At 32.4% G+C, this 17013-nt stretch overlaps 1 protein-coding gene across 1 annotated transcript in view; it reads right to left on the bottom strand.

The window, feature by feature from the left end:
- The window catches only part of LOC123012193 (protein jagged-1b), an 85935-nt gene extending 69144 nt beyond the window's left edge, over positions 1-16791 (bottom strand). Inside the window, exons 1-2 of the mRNA XM_044410049.1 lie at positions 16572-16791; positions 4359-4655 (exon numbers count right to left, since the gene is read on the bottom strand). Of these exons, the coding sequence (XP_044265984.1) occupies positions 4359-4655; positions 16572-16661 (387 nt within the window). The 5' untranslated portion in view covers positions 16662-16791. The remainder of the gene's footprint in view (positions 1-4358; positions 4656-16571) is intronic.
- Positions 16792-17013: the final 222 nt, after the last annotated feature.

The raw sequence follows: 17013 nt of genomic DNA on the forward strand, positions 1-17013 counted from the left end.
TATAAACATGTATCGAAAATACTATGAAAGGAAGCTACATCCCATAAAGAAGTATGTTTTTTTAGCGAGTTTTTCCAATATTTCAGAAGCCATTTTAGGTAAAATTATAAAATTTGGTACAGCTGGTAACCTACATACTTTTAAACAAATTCAAAGATAGAATATCAAAATTTTTAATCAGAGGCGTTCTGAACAGAGAGGATATGGATATAAAGTATGTACCCAAACTCTTTTAGCTGTTGTTTCTTATCACTTTCGAGAACAAGATCCTAAATTCCATAGTTGTACAATACAACTTAGCATTTTTGAGTAAAATCATTTTAAGATTTATGTGACAGACCATAAACAGCATTAAAATATAAAATTAAATTCCACCCTATACCCTTTCAGCTTAAGACGCCCTTGATTTATAATTTCGGCATTTGATATTTGAATTTGTTTAGGTGTGTAGAAAGGTTATCAGCTGTAAAAAAAATTGTATTTTTATCTATTGTAAAATATTGGGAAAAACTCATTAACAACGCACCCCTTTCAGAGGATATAGCTTCCTTACATAGTATATTTTGATACATGTTCATAGGAAACTTTCGTCTTCAAATTGAATATTCTATCACCTGTTTAAATTTATAACAATCAAACAGAACAGCCCGTAACTTAAAAAAATATTTATTTTCTATTTTATTTAAAACAACAAAATTATTAATGTTAATTAATATTAACAAAATACCTGAATAAAGACAGTTTAATTCGCAACAATGTGTATTCTTATAGACTTGAAAGGAAGAAACCTTTCGCATGATGAGTTATAATTTGTTGGTCACTGCCAGTTACGCCTAACATTCCGGAGAAATGTCAGAAGCAAACAGTCTATACTTTACTTACTTTGTTCCCCCTTATCAAGATAATTATTAACTTGTCTTGCAATAATAAATATTATACAAATAGAATTACCTTCATACAAAGAGCGTGTTCTTTAAGAAACATAGTTTATTGTTGGGTTGTATGATTCTATTCAATGCGAATCAGAATATATACACGGTGTCCCAAGTTTTAGAGTCGTTGCAAAAATAAATATTTCTAGTAGAGTAAAAAAAATATACCTAATGCAAAAATAGATAGATTTTGAGTAATTCTATTTTAACAGTTACCACTAGAAAAATTAAAGAAAATTTATCGTGTAGAAAATAGTCCTAAATTTTGAACAATATTAAAGCAATGAATTGAAATGTAATTAATCCCCTATGGTTAGCGCTATAATTTTTTTGACTCGACTAAAACTTAGAACTCCGTGTAACAAGCATAATTATTATACATAATTTATGCTGCATTCACACAACTTATGAATAACTTGTAGTGAGTTTTGAATAATTGAAATTAGCAAACATATCAGATTGCGATTTGTGGCCAAAACGTAACCACAAACTTCCAATTATATTAAAATCAATTCAGTTATTCAAATAATTTAAAAATTCATGTTTATTGTATAAGTTATAATATTATTCTTGAGTTGTAAATACCAATAAAAATATGCAGTTTGAGCGAGATACGCTAACAGAACCAAACAAAACTAAGTAAATGTAAAAAATGAACAAAAACACTTTAATTTTGAATGATTTGTTTTATTATCAGTTTGAGCTTTGTTGAAAAATAAAAGCATATTTAACTTTATTAAAAAAAATATTTTGTAAAAGAGATAGTTAAATATGTACATCGTCTAATCTCTAAATAGTAAAAATTCACCCTAATCCAATTGATTTGTTTTAATTCATTTCACTCTTAATTGAAAACAATTCAGTGATGACAAGTCAATAAAAACTATATGCCAATTTAATTTTCAGATGATGCCTCTTTAATTAAATACTGAATCGATAAAATTATGAGGAAGCAGACTGATTTTTTTGGTGTCAATTACTGGATACTTGACGATCGTGCATCAGTTACCGGTAGTGCGACGGACGAGAATATGTCGAGAGTCGATAGGACGTCGTCGTCGTCGTCGAATGAATGCAAGTCAGCGACAGGCCGAGGCGCACCAACGAGCATACGGAATGAGCTGCACTGTTTTCCCACGGTGACCGACTCATGCCCGTGATGTCATACCTCATGCATACATACATATACCGGCCATTCAGCGAACACACCGTCGCGAAATTAACCATTAACTACTCCGTGGTTATTGTGACTCCTCCACCGAAGTCATTCCGGATCGACTTACCGACGGAGTTACCGTCCTCGGCGACTCCACACATTTTATTACTCCATGAATCACAACTCGCAACAGATTATTATCTGCAAATACCTACTTTGTAATACAAGTATTAGTGCAATGGAGATTAAACCCGGCACAGATACTGATAATCGCTTAGTCCGCGTCTGGCGGCGCTTCAAGGCTCTGATTACTCTTCGTCGTCTTCATCGGCCAACCTAAGCGTCTACTAAACTTTGATCTCTTATCTAATTATCACCTTTCTCACACAACCTTACAAATTAACGCCTTTGTTGTCATTTCCGTTATGTCTACGGTCAAAATGTTAAGATATTGTTTCCTTTTTTGTCACAGTCGCTGACGATTGTCACCTGTTAGTGTCAATTGAGGAAAATACAGATGTCACTTTTTCAGAAAACCGGATGAACTCTGCTTGCTCACTTATGGTTGTGTTATTCGCGATATTCGCTTAGCCAAAACCGAAAAAAGTTCATACCACAAGTTCATAACGGAACATACAACTTTCATTATGATTCACATTATTAATATTATTGCCGTAAATTCTACTTATACAATCTCGCATTTCTGTGTTGACATTTCTTTCGCATTTAGCATTAGCCTTTTAACATTATTAGAATGTTCTTTATCTCGGTTTATTAGCACTATTCACGTGTTTTTCGTTTGCAAATATGAGAAATTCGAAACTCTCCAAATATGAACAAATATTTCATGGTAAAAATAATAAACAATTAATAATAGTCACCAGAAAATGTAATAAAAAGTGTAAAAATGATAAAAAGACATCTGTCAGAAAAATTCTCACTTGCTTGCCAAGTGTTACACTTTCATTGTAGCTGAGTATATTTTCTTAACAAATATATACATGACTTCAAAATAACAGAAAACACTATAATTTCTCGCCAAAAGTTTATAAAAATTCGGTCAATTAATACCGTTAATGGTGTTTAGGTCTCGCTTTGTAATCTAAAAGCTTTGTTGTCCGATCAGATATGGTATTATTTTGAAAAGAACAAAAAAACTACCTCGACTAAAGTTCCCCTTTTTATGTTCAACCTGTTCGTTTGACCAATAAAACCGAGTACAGTCGTTTTCTCTCTCTCAATCGCCTTTTTTCAATGTTCCATAAAACAAAATGTACTGTTTGGAGAGTGTTTTACTCATGTCCTTGTCTTCAATACTGGCCTGAAAAAGATGGAATCTCTCGAAGCGACCGTGGAATAATGACGTGATAAGTTTCAACAGTTTAGAGCTTATTGTTCGTTTTGGGTATGCGACACTGTTACGTGGTTCATACGAAAAGAACTGAGACAGACACACAAGCTCAGGTAATTCGGATTAGGTCCGCTTTTAGTTAGTGGAGAATTTAAAGGGTTTATTCGTTTATTTATCTCATTAGCACCGATCGAAAAGAATTTTTCTTTAGAGTTTTTTTAACATGAGGAGAAGTTAAACGCGGTCCGGTTTGCGTTTCTTAATTATCATTCTTTATAATAATTACATGTTCGTTATTTCTTTATTTCAAAATTTATGTTGCCGAAATATGTCTTCCATGTCCTTTATGCAAAGAAATACAAGACGGCAAACTTATCCAGTCTTTTCAATAAGACTTGAAAAGCAATGTTTTACAAGATGTACCAGCTGGTTAGCTAAGATAATTTGTATAGTGCTACTTTATTAAGTCATTTTAACACAAAATCTGCAAACTTAAAGCCATTGGTTCAAAACCAACTTGAGTTTCAAAAAGAGAAATGTTGTTTTAGGTTAGCTACTTTCGCTAATTGCCAATGTTGGTGGCAAAATTCAGAGCAGCAATTTATTTTCTATTATGAGTTTCTTGGAAGATAGTGAGATTTTGTATTAGTTACAGTCCAAAAAAGGCAAAAGAACGTGCGTTTTGTTGAGGCACACCAACGCGTCGTAGATATTAATCCTCCAGCTACAATACCTCAAATCAAATATTTTTACGCGAATTACTCTTGAAAGCGAAACTTTTATCTAATTATCATGGTGGTTTACCAAATAACCGGGAGAATTCCACTCCGATTCGTTCTCCTCCTCTTTGAATACCGTTCAACACAATGTTATTCCTATTTGTCACTTTGAATAAAAGTACAAAAAGTCAACGACTTACCGTCCATCTGAAGGTAAATGGCAAGACGAGTTTTCCCCTTTCGGGATCGGCAAGCGTGAAGGAATCACGTCCCAGTACCACACTAGAGGTGTTCCCGAAGGAGCACGAGCCGGTGCTGGTCACATTGCTCTGATACTCCTTCAAACACAATCGGAAGAAAGTGTTACAAGGTGTCGAGCAACGTCCCATGATCGGAGACCGCGCACCACCCCCACAACACTCTCCCGTCGAAAGTTCGCCCCTTGGATTCGCCATCTCCAGGACTTGCAGTTCAAAGAAGCCGGAGCCATGCGCACACTGTAACAGAAACAACAAAAAATCAACAGTCAAAGAGAAAAAAATTTGCAACAGAAAATGTCGACGAACTCGGTGTCGAAGCGCGGCTAATTTGCTATATTTCGTTGCTTTTTTTGCACTTTTAACAAAGTGAATTAATCAGTGGGTATTAAAGCGTGGAAAACAATAACCTGTAATAGCCGTAAAATTGAAATCAATTCAGACGAAGTTGTCAACTACTTAAAACGTTCAATGGTCCGAAGATTGTGGCGTCTAGCGGAGCGCCGTTTTGCCAAGTGTGACCACACCTTTAGAATTCAAGACCACACAATAGTGTAAGATGGACTTGGAAAAAAAAGCAAGACATGGTTATGGTTGGAGCAATGGAAATGGCTTGTGACACTTTTTGTCCTGCTTGATAGCTGCTCTAAAATTAATGAGCTATTTCAAATTTTTAACAGTAAATGATGCTTTTTTAACGATTGAAACGAAAAACTGCACACGCTATTTCAGTAATTTCCGTTGAAAAAAAAAATACAAAATAAAAATAAAAATGAAAATAAATAGGAAAGCCAAGTAGTTTGACATGTATAGTAGTATCAGATATTATCTGATAAATTCAATATTCAGCAACAAAAATTAAAAAAATAAAATAAAAAATCACAATAGCCACAAATTTTTTAAGAAAAAAAAGCTAAAAATTAAGAAAATCTATTTCCTGTAAAACCATTCAACCAATACAAAAAATAAAAATTTTTGTTTGCAACTCATGGTACTGCTTTTAAAGAAGTCTGTGAAATTAAGTTCTCACTGAAACTACTCACAACCTTTCGCATTCTTAATTGTTTTTTTTTTTTTTCAATTTACTGACAAGTATATCAACGATCCTTATAGCTTCAGAAAAACATATAGAAACCCAGAGTGTCAAATTATATCATGTATAAGATTAATGGATCTTCGTTTTTAATTAAACACGAAATTGGCAATGGCATTCTTCTTAAAATTTGTTAACACTCCAAATATGACTTTTCTTCAATATCTTCACTCAAGATTCATAAATTTTAACTACACTGTTTTGAATTTAAGCAACCCAACCCTTTGCGTGAGTGTTTTGCAAATTTAAATAGAATTTTTAAATGCAATTTAAAATTTAAATAAGAAAATCAACCACAACTTCAAACTTTCTCTGAATTTAAAATCATCTGCAATTTTTATGAACGTAATACATACATATTTACTCGTAGCTACAAAATATAAATATAATATTTACATAATTTCTTATTAGCAGGTATTATTTCCATTTCTGGTTTAAAAACAACTAAACGCAAAATCTGTTTTAGTAAGTTTTTAATAACTTATAGCATTTACATAATTATGTATTTTAGAGAAGAGTAAAAACACACGAACGCATACAAAATTATAGAATGATGGTTTTAAAATGCAGTATTGAGATTTTAAGAATATTTTTAGAAAAAAAACTCGACTTCATCAGTATTTAAAAGATTTTTGTTTTAGTTTCTCACCCTTCGTGATAGAATTAGAATAATAATTTTTGATTTTCTGTTTTGCATACGAAACGTGTGTAATGACAAACGTCGAAACAAAGAATGATGACATCGAGTCATTTCCTTGCGCAACTAATAACTTCACAAGACTACTTTATCCAACAATCCAACAATAACAATAATAAGCGACTACCTATAATAAGTGGGGTTTGTATGCGAGTTGTAACCATTAATAACAGAAACGCGAACTGCCTTACCATTAGCTATAGAGTTCGGTTGAAAACCACGGTTCAAAACCGTTTTATTGCCCACTCATTTTATTCCAGCCAATTATATCGACATGAGATTTAATAATACACTGATTATGCCCAACGACTTTACCGATGCCTGAGAACAGGCCCGAGACGATGATCCTCCCCGTTCCAGCACGTCAACAACCGAAGAAGAGCAAACACCAATTCCTAATGCCAGTCGCCACTTTCTATGCATATCCTGGGTACTCTAATCGAGTATGGCAAACGAGTAGATCGTCTTCTTATCACCATGTCGGATCTACTCGGTACCCATTGTTTCATTCGCACTGAATCAGGATGGACATTCTTCGTGTCGAGTCTGTTGCGCATCAATGGATTGTTCTTCGCCTTGCTTGCATTGTTCTGATGTAATAAGAAATTTCGAGTTTTATCCTACCATCACTTATTAAAAATTGGCTTTTGTTGGTGGAAGTATAGAAAACGATGCCCTACAGAACCGGAAAACCTCAGTTTAGTTTCCGGTGATGTTGGCACACCTGAGCGGATTTTTTTGTGTGTGGAAGTGCAAGGTAAACTGACACCAATCAATAAGTTAAACCTGAAAGAAATTGAATCTGAGACGAAATCGATCGCTTCATTTAACGTTCCACAATCTAAACAAGATCTAAAACTCTTCAATTCTTGGTTGCGGTCACTCATGGCACCTATGAAGGTCATATCGGTCTCAGTATTTATTCAAAATCCAGTTTGTTGGCCGTTTATTATTGAGTGTACAAACACAGCTGGATGAAGATTGCGTGCATGAAGCTTCGGTCGGGTTTGTTAAAAGTCTGTATGAAATCGCTGGCTGGATCCGTCAAGCGAGACGGTGTGGAGGAAAAAAACAACCAAAAACCGTCTCAACATAATGCTTTGAAATCGTTTTATTAAAAGAAACTAAAAACTTAAACGATGTTTAGACATTGTTAAGTTATTAAGTTTTTAAGCGACTCTCCTAGAAAATTGCTCTTCTTGTTTTCTCCGAATACGTGGAAGTGTTCTTAGCGTCACCATTTTTAATCTTAGAAAATTATTTAATTTTCTCATGGCTCAATAAACAAAGTTGAATTGCACATTGTAAATGCTCGTCCATTAACATACTCGGTTAAGCATATTTATGTGTGTTACATGTCAATATATGGATATTGCAACTAAGAATTATAATGTAACACCGAGACAACTGGTCAAGATAACCACATTACACGCTTCCCTCTTTCCAAAAATCGAAAATTATTATCAACTGTGCACTAGCACAGCGTTTTCCAGACCCTTTGGTCCGCAGTCCAGTAACGGTCCTCAGAAGAAATACTCGTACTCAATTTTTAAAATTATTAATTATTAATTATTTCACTCTACTATGATGTTTTGAGATTTAAACCATATTTAAAATAAAAACTAAAATTAGCACTTTGATACTAATGCGAGTAATTTTATTGTCCACTTTAAATGAAATAAAAAAAAAGTTTTTGGATGCTAAAAGCATTGGTAAGCAAAAAGACAAAACTTGTATTTTACTTTAGCGGCCAAAAATGACCAAGAGCTCCATTTTTTTGAATATGTTAGAGTAGATATGTATATTTTTTCACAAAGGTCCACTTAAAAATTTTACAAAAATACTGGTTCGTCGCCGAAAAACATTAAGAAAGTTTGCACCAGCGCCAGCGTATTAACCACAAACCATTTCGTAATTTTATACTAGCAATATAAAATGAATTAATTAACTATAAAACATTTATGGTATTTTTTTTAATATAAAAACTTTGGTCTAGAATAAAATACAATAAAATTACGAAGAATTTAGAAAACAGTTTTTCCTTCGTCTATGTTATATGGATTTTGATAATACCGTTGCGTTGGCAAGTAGTTCAAAGCGTTTGTCACAAAAAGTTTACCTATAAAAAGTACAAAAGTTAAAAGCTAAACGATTACTTTTTTGTGGCAAACGGCAATTCATGATGAAATGTAATATTGAAGTAGATTGATCAGCAATTTTTCTTCTACCAGTTAACACAGGTCAGCAATTAGCAAATCTAAATTAGCACAATCATTGGAATCATTATTTATTTATTTTTAATTATTTCCTTGGCAAGATTAATCACTTTTTGAAGCTTACTTTTTGTATGGTATAATACAAAAATAATTTGACCATGACAATGAATTGGATCATTCAATAAAAATAATAATTTATATTAAGCATTTGTAACCAACAGATGTTTTTTTTTGTAGAAATATTAAAGTTACTCGTATGACAGCAACTACCTTATACACTTGCTATAAATTATAAATAATTATTGTAACACAACAGTTCACCATCACTAACATAAAACATAAAATGGTGTTCCTAATTTTAAATAAAGTGTAGTTTTTTTATTACCATAAACAACGAAGATGAAGAGTACTCCCTCCCAACAAAATATCTTCCTGTTAGTATTTGAAAAATTCATACTTTTTTACATCAAAGTTTTTTTATTTAATATTAATTGTTGTTTCGAACACTTGTTTGAATCATTTTTGTTAACCATGAAATAAATATGACTAGTTTTTCTAGATTATGTATTTATTAGTATGTAATTGAATTAAGTAAAGAATTATTATCTTCAAAAATGTAAATTTTGTTAACCAATGGAATCGAAGGCGATGAAAAAAATCTCTTAAAGTAACAATATTCGTAAATTAGTTAGAAGCTTATAGTCAGTTGACTTATGGTATCTGGATTAGGTATTAATAAATAATAGACAAATAATAAAAAAATAAATAAGTGCCTATAATCAATACAATAATGAATGCAAGAATACAATTCTTTAAGAAAAAGATTACTGAATGAAATTTATTCATTATGTAGTTAATACAATAATATTCTCTCTTGTGCCATTATTTATTATGAATGGATGAAGCAAACAAAGAAACAGGACGGCAGACAATGTAAAGGTAAAAAACAGTTCCAGTATTATACCAAGCAAGCCAATTGATTGAATTTATTAATAGATTATTTAAACTGATTAGTTTATATAGAATTATGTTTCCAAGAGATGTCGATGAGGCATTTAGTCTCGAAAAAGAGATGAAGCCGAATTTTCGAAAACCACATTCTGTCTCACTAATTTCAAGCATCGCAGCCCAAGTCTGGTCGTATCTTTCCCAATCTCGCAGTGGGCGTTAGATTTACGACTAAACTATAGCAGCAGGGATCCCAGTTATGATTATTGCGAATTCTCGACTCGCAGCCGAAAAAATAATATCGCCAAGCATGAGTGAACATGAATTTTCGTTCGCATCACCTGCCAAAATTGAGTTGTCGATTTCCGACTTATCGGCCTACTCCTGAAATGGTAACTCGACAAGCACACGACACAAACCGGCACCATCGGAGCTTAATATGGCATCGAGGATAATTGGCACGAGCACAATTTAACTTAATTTGTCTCATTCGACAGTAAATTAAGAATTTTCGGGTTGGCATTCAAATCAATTGCTTTAGATAGACACACTAGTAAATTAAGCCAATTAAGAACTAGAATTAATTGGACGTTGCAAATGTCTATTTAATTATGTAAACTATTTGGAAATAGTCGTCATAAAAGGCGATGAACTATTGTCGTCGTAAATCGTAGATTTCCAGTAATGTTCTTCAGTTTCCTTCTCGTTAGTGTTTCCGGAAGGTACAAATCATTCTCATTAAGTTGAGGACAAATTCATCAATTTCGCATACAACTAGCTGGTTTCTCACCTTTGCTTATCAAAAACCGGAAGTCCCATACTGTCACAATCATGAAATAAACTCATGTAAGTTATACGAAACGTGACCATTGTAGATGAAGCTTTAAACGAATTCATGTTAAAACAAAATTTACGATAAACCGTGCCTGTGTCCCGAAAAGCAAACAATGGTCTATTTAAAATGATCCTCCATGTTTTCCTTGATTGTATGTTAATTACGTTAATTAAATTAGATTACGCATAATTAAAAGCTTTACTCGATTTAATTAGACTCAACAGTGACAAGAGTTTGAACCTAAGCAACCTTAGAATAAAAGGATAATTCAAAGAATTTATGCATAATTGCGCTAGATAATCATATAAATGTAAATTAAACGCGATTTATTCACCGTTTGTGTCTTGTTATTATTTATTATGATAAATATGCGAAGAATGCGTGAGAAATTGTCATATATCGTAACACGAAATTTGTCTCGAATAAATATTTACTTGATAGGTTGAGGCTAGGATAAAAGAATGTTCGTCGAAAAATTGTTGTTTAAGATGTGTACACAGTGATAACGCCATAAATAATAAGTAGGAGACTGCAGTTTCTCACCAAATTATACATATTAAAAAAATAGTTTCGTCTCAAGGAAGAGCACGTCTCGTAGAGTTAATAAAAATTTTTATTTAGTGACAAAACGGTGCAAATCAATCAGTTTCAAACGACTTGGCTCACGTACAACTCGATAAATATCATCTCAGTAAATATAACCCATATTTGTATAGATCTTCCAACAAAGAAGAAAAATAATACAAAATCAACACAAATACATTTACGGGATTGAACGTGTGGAATATTAATTAAGTTTCATTTTATCGAGGTAATTACCGCCAATAAATAGATAGTGTGGGAGAAACGAAGCGTGATAAGATGTCGTAAATTGCTTGAAAACAACAAAATTGAACTGGTATCCGCACTAATAAATTTGCAACTTAATTTCGAAGCAACGATATCGACCACTAAGAGGATGGGGCGATAACGACTGCTCGTGCAAGAGCATAAATTCACATATGGGTACGAGAACGTGCCCAACTGGAGCCAAACAAAACGTGTTTCAATTTCAGAGTTAATCATTCAAATTTATTCAAAGTTTCCTTCAATCTCGATGTTATTAAAAATATATGGATACATAAATTCCATGTTCGATATTCAACCTGTACCTATTCATTTCCGTTATAAAACATGTTGGCTGTTTATTCAATTTTATATATTTGTGGAAATATGACAATGATAACTAATACACCAGCAACTTGTGTCAATTCCCACTTAAAAGAAAATGTATCAAATAAATCTAACAATTTTTGTGCAAGTTTGTAATTTGCGCAGATAAAAGAATTAGAAACGTTGTCGTACTACATGGAAAATTAATATATTCGTATTTCTAATATATTTGTATGTATTTGTAAGTAAAGACAAAAGTGTTTACAAGTATTTTTCATAACTATAGTATGTGTACATAAAGTCCAGAACCCATTTTAAAATGTTTAATTAATTTTTAAACTTAGTCCAGTGAACGGAAAAGTTGCAAAATGCATGGTCGAGAACACAATTTTTTACTTAGGTCTGTAGATATTTGTAAGTTACCTACTAATCGTCCGTGGTAAGTAAAATGCAGCACCAAGAAGGTGCTATTTTATGGTTTTTCGCAAGGAAACAAATGATTACGTACAAAATTACCTAAAGGTTATAAAATTTTCTACAAAGTAGTCTTCTTGCGTTTTTATATTTGAAAGAGACTAAAAAATCTATTAATGAAACAAATAGATGAATTAATGTAAAGTTGTATAAGTTGTAACCATTGTGATTGTGCCATTTAAGGTCGGTCATTATAATAATGTGAAAAACCAATCTCTTTAGATTTCCAAATTCATTCAAAAAGTTAATGCAATGACGTGATTGGTCCGTTTAAGGTCGCCCATTATAATAAAGTGAAAAGCCAATCACTTTACACTTTAGATTAATTGAAAAATGTTGTGTATTCCCTATGCACCATGCTATGTACTCTTTATTGTGAATATTGTGACGGAGAATTTGTACCTAACGTTTGGTTGTTCGTGATTGTGAAATAAAACCTTAATAGAAACAGGAATAAGTGTTTTAGTGTATTAGTACTAACAAATACAACATAAATTGACCCTGAAGATACGTTCGGGTATAAAAAACTTTTTGAAACTGAATATTTATGAAAATAATTCGCAAGTCATGAAAGACGTGAAACCTAACCTCACTTTCTTGAAAGGAGGTGCAGGAAGGCAAGAAAAGAGTGTTTTCTACAAGCTACAGGGGCCACACAGTACAATTTGCAACCAACACACACAATCATTTTTGCTGTTAATTTCAGATTTAGTCACCTTGATGTGACACAAAAAAATTGTTTTTTTTTAAAGAGTAGGTATGACATTTATTAGCTCATAGGTAAATCGAAAACTATTTAAGATACAAAAAATCTAAAATTATCTACAAAATCATTTTTTTCGTAATACTCACCGTTTTCGAGATACAAACGAGAAACCATAAAATGCACCCTCTTGGGGTCGCCCTTCGCCCCGCTCAATTCGGTGGACTGCAAATTTTTAGTATGTTTACCTCCTAACTTTAATCCAAACACAGCCCTGAAGTCAAAAATTTAGTTCCTGACCACAACCCCCTTTTGTGCAATCATTGATAGACCTGTTTTAAGTTAAATAATTCTGTTATCAATTTATCATAGATCTTAGTAGTAAATTTAAGGTGGCAAAACGACATATATAAGTTCAACGCTTTGATAATCTATTAACCAGTTAGTTATATGACAGTGCTACATTATTTACAAAATAATCCAACGAAAATAATCGTAATTGTCTTAAGAAACTTCTGTTTATAACTAGAAAAATATCTTTTCAACAAGGTAGACATTTCTGAGCACGTCTTCTGGATTATATCCCGTTTTCCTTGTTGGTATGATTATAAAAAAAAATATTCAAACAAAATACCTAGAAAATAATATGATTTTGCAAATTATATAAAAAATATAAAAATAGACAACTTCATCTTTGGAGATGATTTGTTTTCTAATATTGGAGAATTTCACTAGTAACCCCATTCCTGAAATTCTCGCAAATAATTCAAAAATAAAACCACAAGCATTCCTCTATTCTTGGCTTCAAAAATAATCGTCTAAATTTGGTCGTCGTTCAAACACACTTTTATAAACCCAATCATGTCTTGGTAATAAAAAAACACAATTATTTAGTCCCCGCACGAAATAAATGTAAAACTGAATACACGAGTTCCTATTTGTTTCCAAAATCGACATGAACTTTATTAATTAGTATTCTCCTAACATTCTCCGTCACCCATTTCATCTCGACCTTGAACGAATCTAACATTTTTAATTCAAAAGTTTAACGTTCAGATTAACCTTTTTAGAGTTAATCTGGATCATTCTTTTCCGTGTCTCAAACATAAAATATTTACAAAATTAGTCGTGATGTTCCCACCACTCGAATTAGGTTCTATTCGAAAGAACGAGCGAGTTGACGTTCTTCTGCAAGAAGCTCTTTAAAAAATATACATAAGAGGAAGCCATAAAATTCCCGTGTATCAGACCAACACCGAAAGGAAAGTAAAAGGATGGCGTTTGTTACATAAACAATAAAGATAAGGGGGCACTCTTCTGTAAAGCTACTTCTGGATAAGAATGAGCGACTTAATTAGCCACCGCTCATTAATAAGCAATTTTGTAAATTAAATGAAGATTTCACGTTCGCGCTTTAACGGGTTATTGTACACATTCATTACCTGCAATTAGGTTAATTCATTTCCTACTAAATCCTATTTTTAGAATTCTTCCTCGATAGCTAGAGAGCGGGTTAATGTAGGTCAATTCCTTGACTAATTGATTTCTGCGAATAGCAAATTCAGAATTTACGTGTTTATTGAAAAACCAAATCGAAGTTAATTGACTAATTAATTAGATTATTCACCTCGGGCAAAGTACTATTAATTAACCGCACAAATAAACTCCTGGGTCTATGTTTGGGTTTAGGAGACGCCACCATATCAACAACCGAGCCGATAAAAGAATCCGCAAAAGTAAATATTCATTCATCTCACCGTTTTCAGGAGAGTCATAAAAATTTACGCAATGTCCTTATAATATCACAAATTTCTGTGTAAAGATAAGCTTTTTCTAGACCTTATTAAAAAGAAATAGTTTCCGAAAACCTGTCTCGACTACCACTTCGAGTGACTAAAGATGGAAGGCAAAGATAAACAACTTTAAAAACTACTATAGAACCATCACAACGTATACAAAAACACATTAATCTCGGTTGAAGATCTAAGATGGCTTTGACGAATGTCATTTGTTTATTGTCGCGCGGGGCTGTTGACGGGAGGTCTAAAATCAACCCAGGTTTTTTATTTTTTACTGAAATGCCAATCGTTGTTAAATAAAATACTGGGACAAACTAAAAACACTATTTTGTTCAAACCTTAAAAAAAAATATGGAAAAGTTCACAAAAATGTAACAAATTAATCTCAACAAGTATTTTGATTACTTTTTATTGCAATAACAGACCTTTTTTACCCTTCAATAAATATTTTTCAAGAAATTCAAGTGCCTTAATTTATTTTCTTCAAAACTACACGTACATATTTCACTATAATTACGAGTAAATCACTTTCAAGATAGCGATTACGGGTTTCGTATCCTTAAAAATATAACACTTAACAAAACTACTGAGAAAAATATTCAGATTGTGTAACTAAAAATAATATTTTCACTTTTTCTGTTCTTGAAAACTGTCAGGAGTGTCCTAATTTACGTAAATAATTAAAAACGTCATGAAATAATTTATTATGTTTAAATTTTCAGAATGTGGTAAAACCATGTTCTAAATGTTTCTAAACGGCAAAAGCTCCTCTGAGAAATAAATTTATAAAAGAAATATGTACATATTTCAGGTAATCTAATTCGGATTTATTTTAATTTACATATATGTGTATATTTTGATCTCTCATCTTCCTCAAAATTCTTACCAGAACTATTAATGCTACAGAAAAAAAATATTTTAGGATACCAACCAACTTCAGGTTTTACTAACACTACACTAGTAATTTTAAATGAAAATATGTATGTATTGTACAAAAAAAGAATAAGTTTATAAAAACAAATCTTTATTTATGTACGTATATTGGGATTTCAAAAAAATATATAATATAAATACACCTCAGCACAAAATTTATATTGACAAAAGTTTATGATGATCCACAACCCGTAAATTGAAGAGTTGATTTTATCTAATTACAAACACATTCAAAAATAAAATCTTGAAGAAAAGTTAATTACTGAAGCAATACATCGGGTGTGACAAAAAGGCTGGACAGGCGCGACATGGGAGGTGGTCACACTCAGAAAACGATTTTATAAAAATGAGTGTAAAACTCTTAAAGTAATAAAGAAAAACGGCAAAACAGTTCAAAAACACCTTTTTACGTTTGATAAGTGTTACTATAATAGTGACCTAAGAACTTTGAAAAAAAATAAAATTTTGATAAATACCTAATAATAATTGATCTATTGTATTGTTGTTCTCTTAGTGCTAAACGAATGTTGTACTTATTCACTAGCACACAAACTCATTATTGCAAAGGTATTAGTTTTTTTTAATTTGCAAGAAATTGTCAAATTTTGACAAATTCACAAATACAATGTAGAAGTACTATTTTTTGTCTCTTTGGTAACATGGCAAAATAATTTAAATGTTGGATGCATAAAGCCCGATTTTCTTATTCATAAAAAAATATGTATTTAATTAATTTGATTAGATTTCTCATGGTTGAGCGGGAAAATTTTATAATGTTTATTTAGAGCAATTTTATAAATTGTAAATGAAATTATTTTCGCTGTCCTTTTAAGAATTTATTATTTATTGCCAGGTTTTTTCATGGACTTCAAGCAGGTATTGTACATTTAAGAATGACCAATAACTAAACATTCGGTTTATTTTTTTCTCTTTGATGATGTATTTTTTACACCTTTAAGCCTGTCCGACTTTTTTAACACACCCGATATAATACAGAGCCCAATGGATTATGGTATTCTTTAAATTTCATATGGTACATAGGTTGTACATACCTATACATACAAAGGTGAAAACTTTATTTTATAAATTTTGTAAAAGTAAATTAATTCATCTCAGACAATTTATTATATGGATAATGCAGTTAATGGGTATGTGGAATTTAATTGGTATTATTATCATTATGAGACTAATAATAACTAATATGTCGTAATAAAACCGGCGGGTTGGCGTGGGAACTACCCGCCAATTGCCCTTTTGCCAATAAATTGGTACTTCCCCGCGGTCCAAATTTAAGAAAACTAATTACCTGTAGCAGGTTGAGTAGCAGCAGAAAGAACTGTAATAAATATCCATGGGTCATGCTCCTACACAATAATCGCCACATGACACTGCACATAATCACCGTAAACAGCCCACATCGAGCTAAATCCTCCCTCAACTTTTTTTCCCGAAAAAAATATATTCACTTGTAGTATTACGTCCGCGAGTTTTCGTTTCGCTGTCGGAAAGTACACGTTCTATACAACGGCCGGTGGACTACTGAAGAGTCGCGCAGCCGCAGGCAGCCCCCTGCCTCTCGGGCACAGCATCCGCGAAGGACCAATAAGAGAGCACCAAGAGGCTTCTTTGTGCCCCGGCGAACGCTGTTTTGGCGCCCCAGGCCAACAACTTGTTGAATGCTTGCCGGAGCTTTCGGTGTTCTATAAATTCTTACCGTTCTGCAGACATCAAAGTTGGAAAAAAGAGAA

Source organism: Tribolium madens, unplaced genomic scaffold (genome assembly GCF_015345945.1).
Source record: "Tribolium madens isolate multiple individuals breed KSU strain unplaced genomic scaffold, Tmad_KSU_1.1 Scaffold_91;HRSCAF=231;Tcas5.2_LG7, whole genome shotgun sequence".
In the NCBI taxonomy this organism is placed as follows: Eukaryota; Metazoa; Arthropoda; class Insecta; order Coleoptera; family Tenebrionidae; genus Tribolium; species Tribolium madens.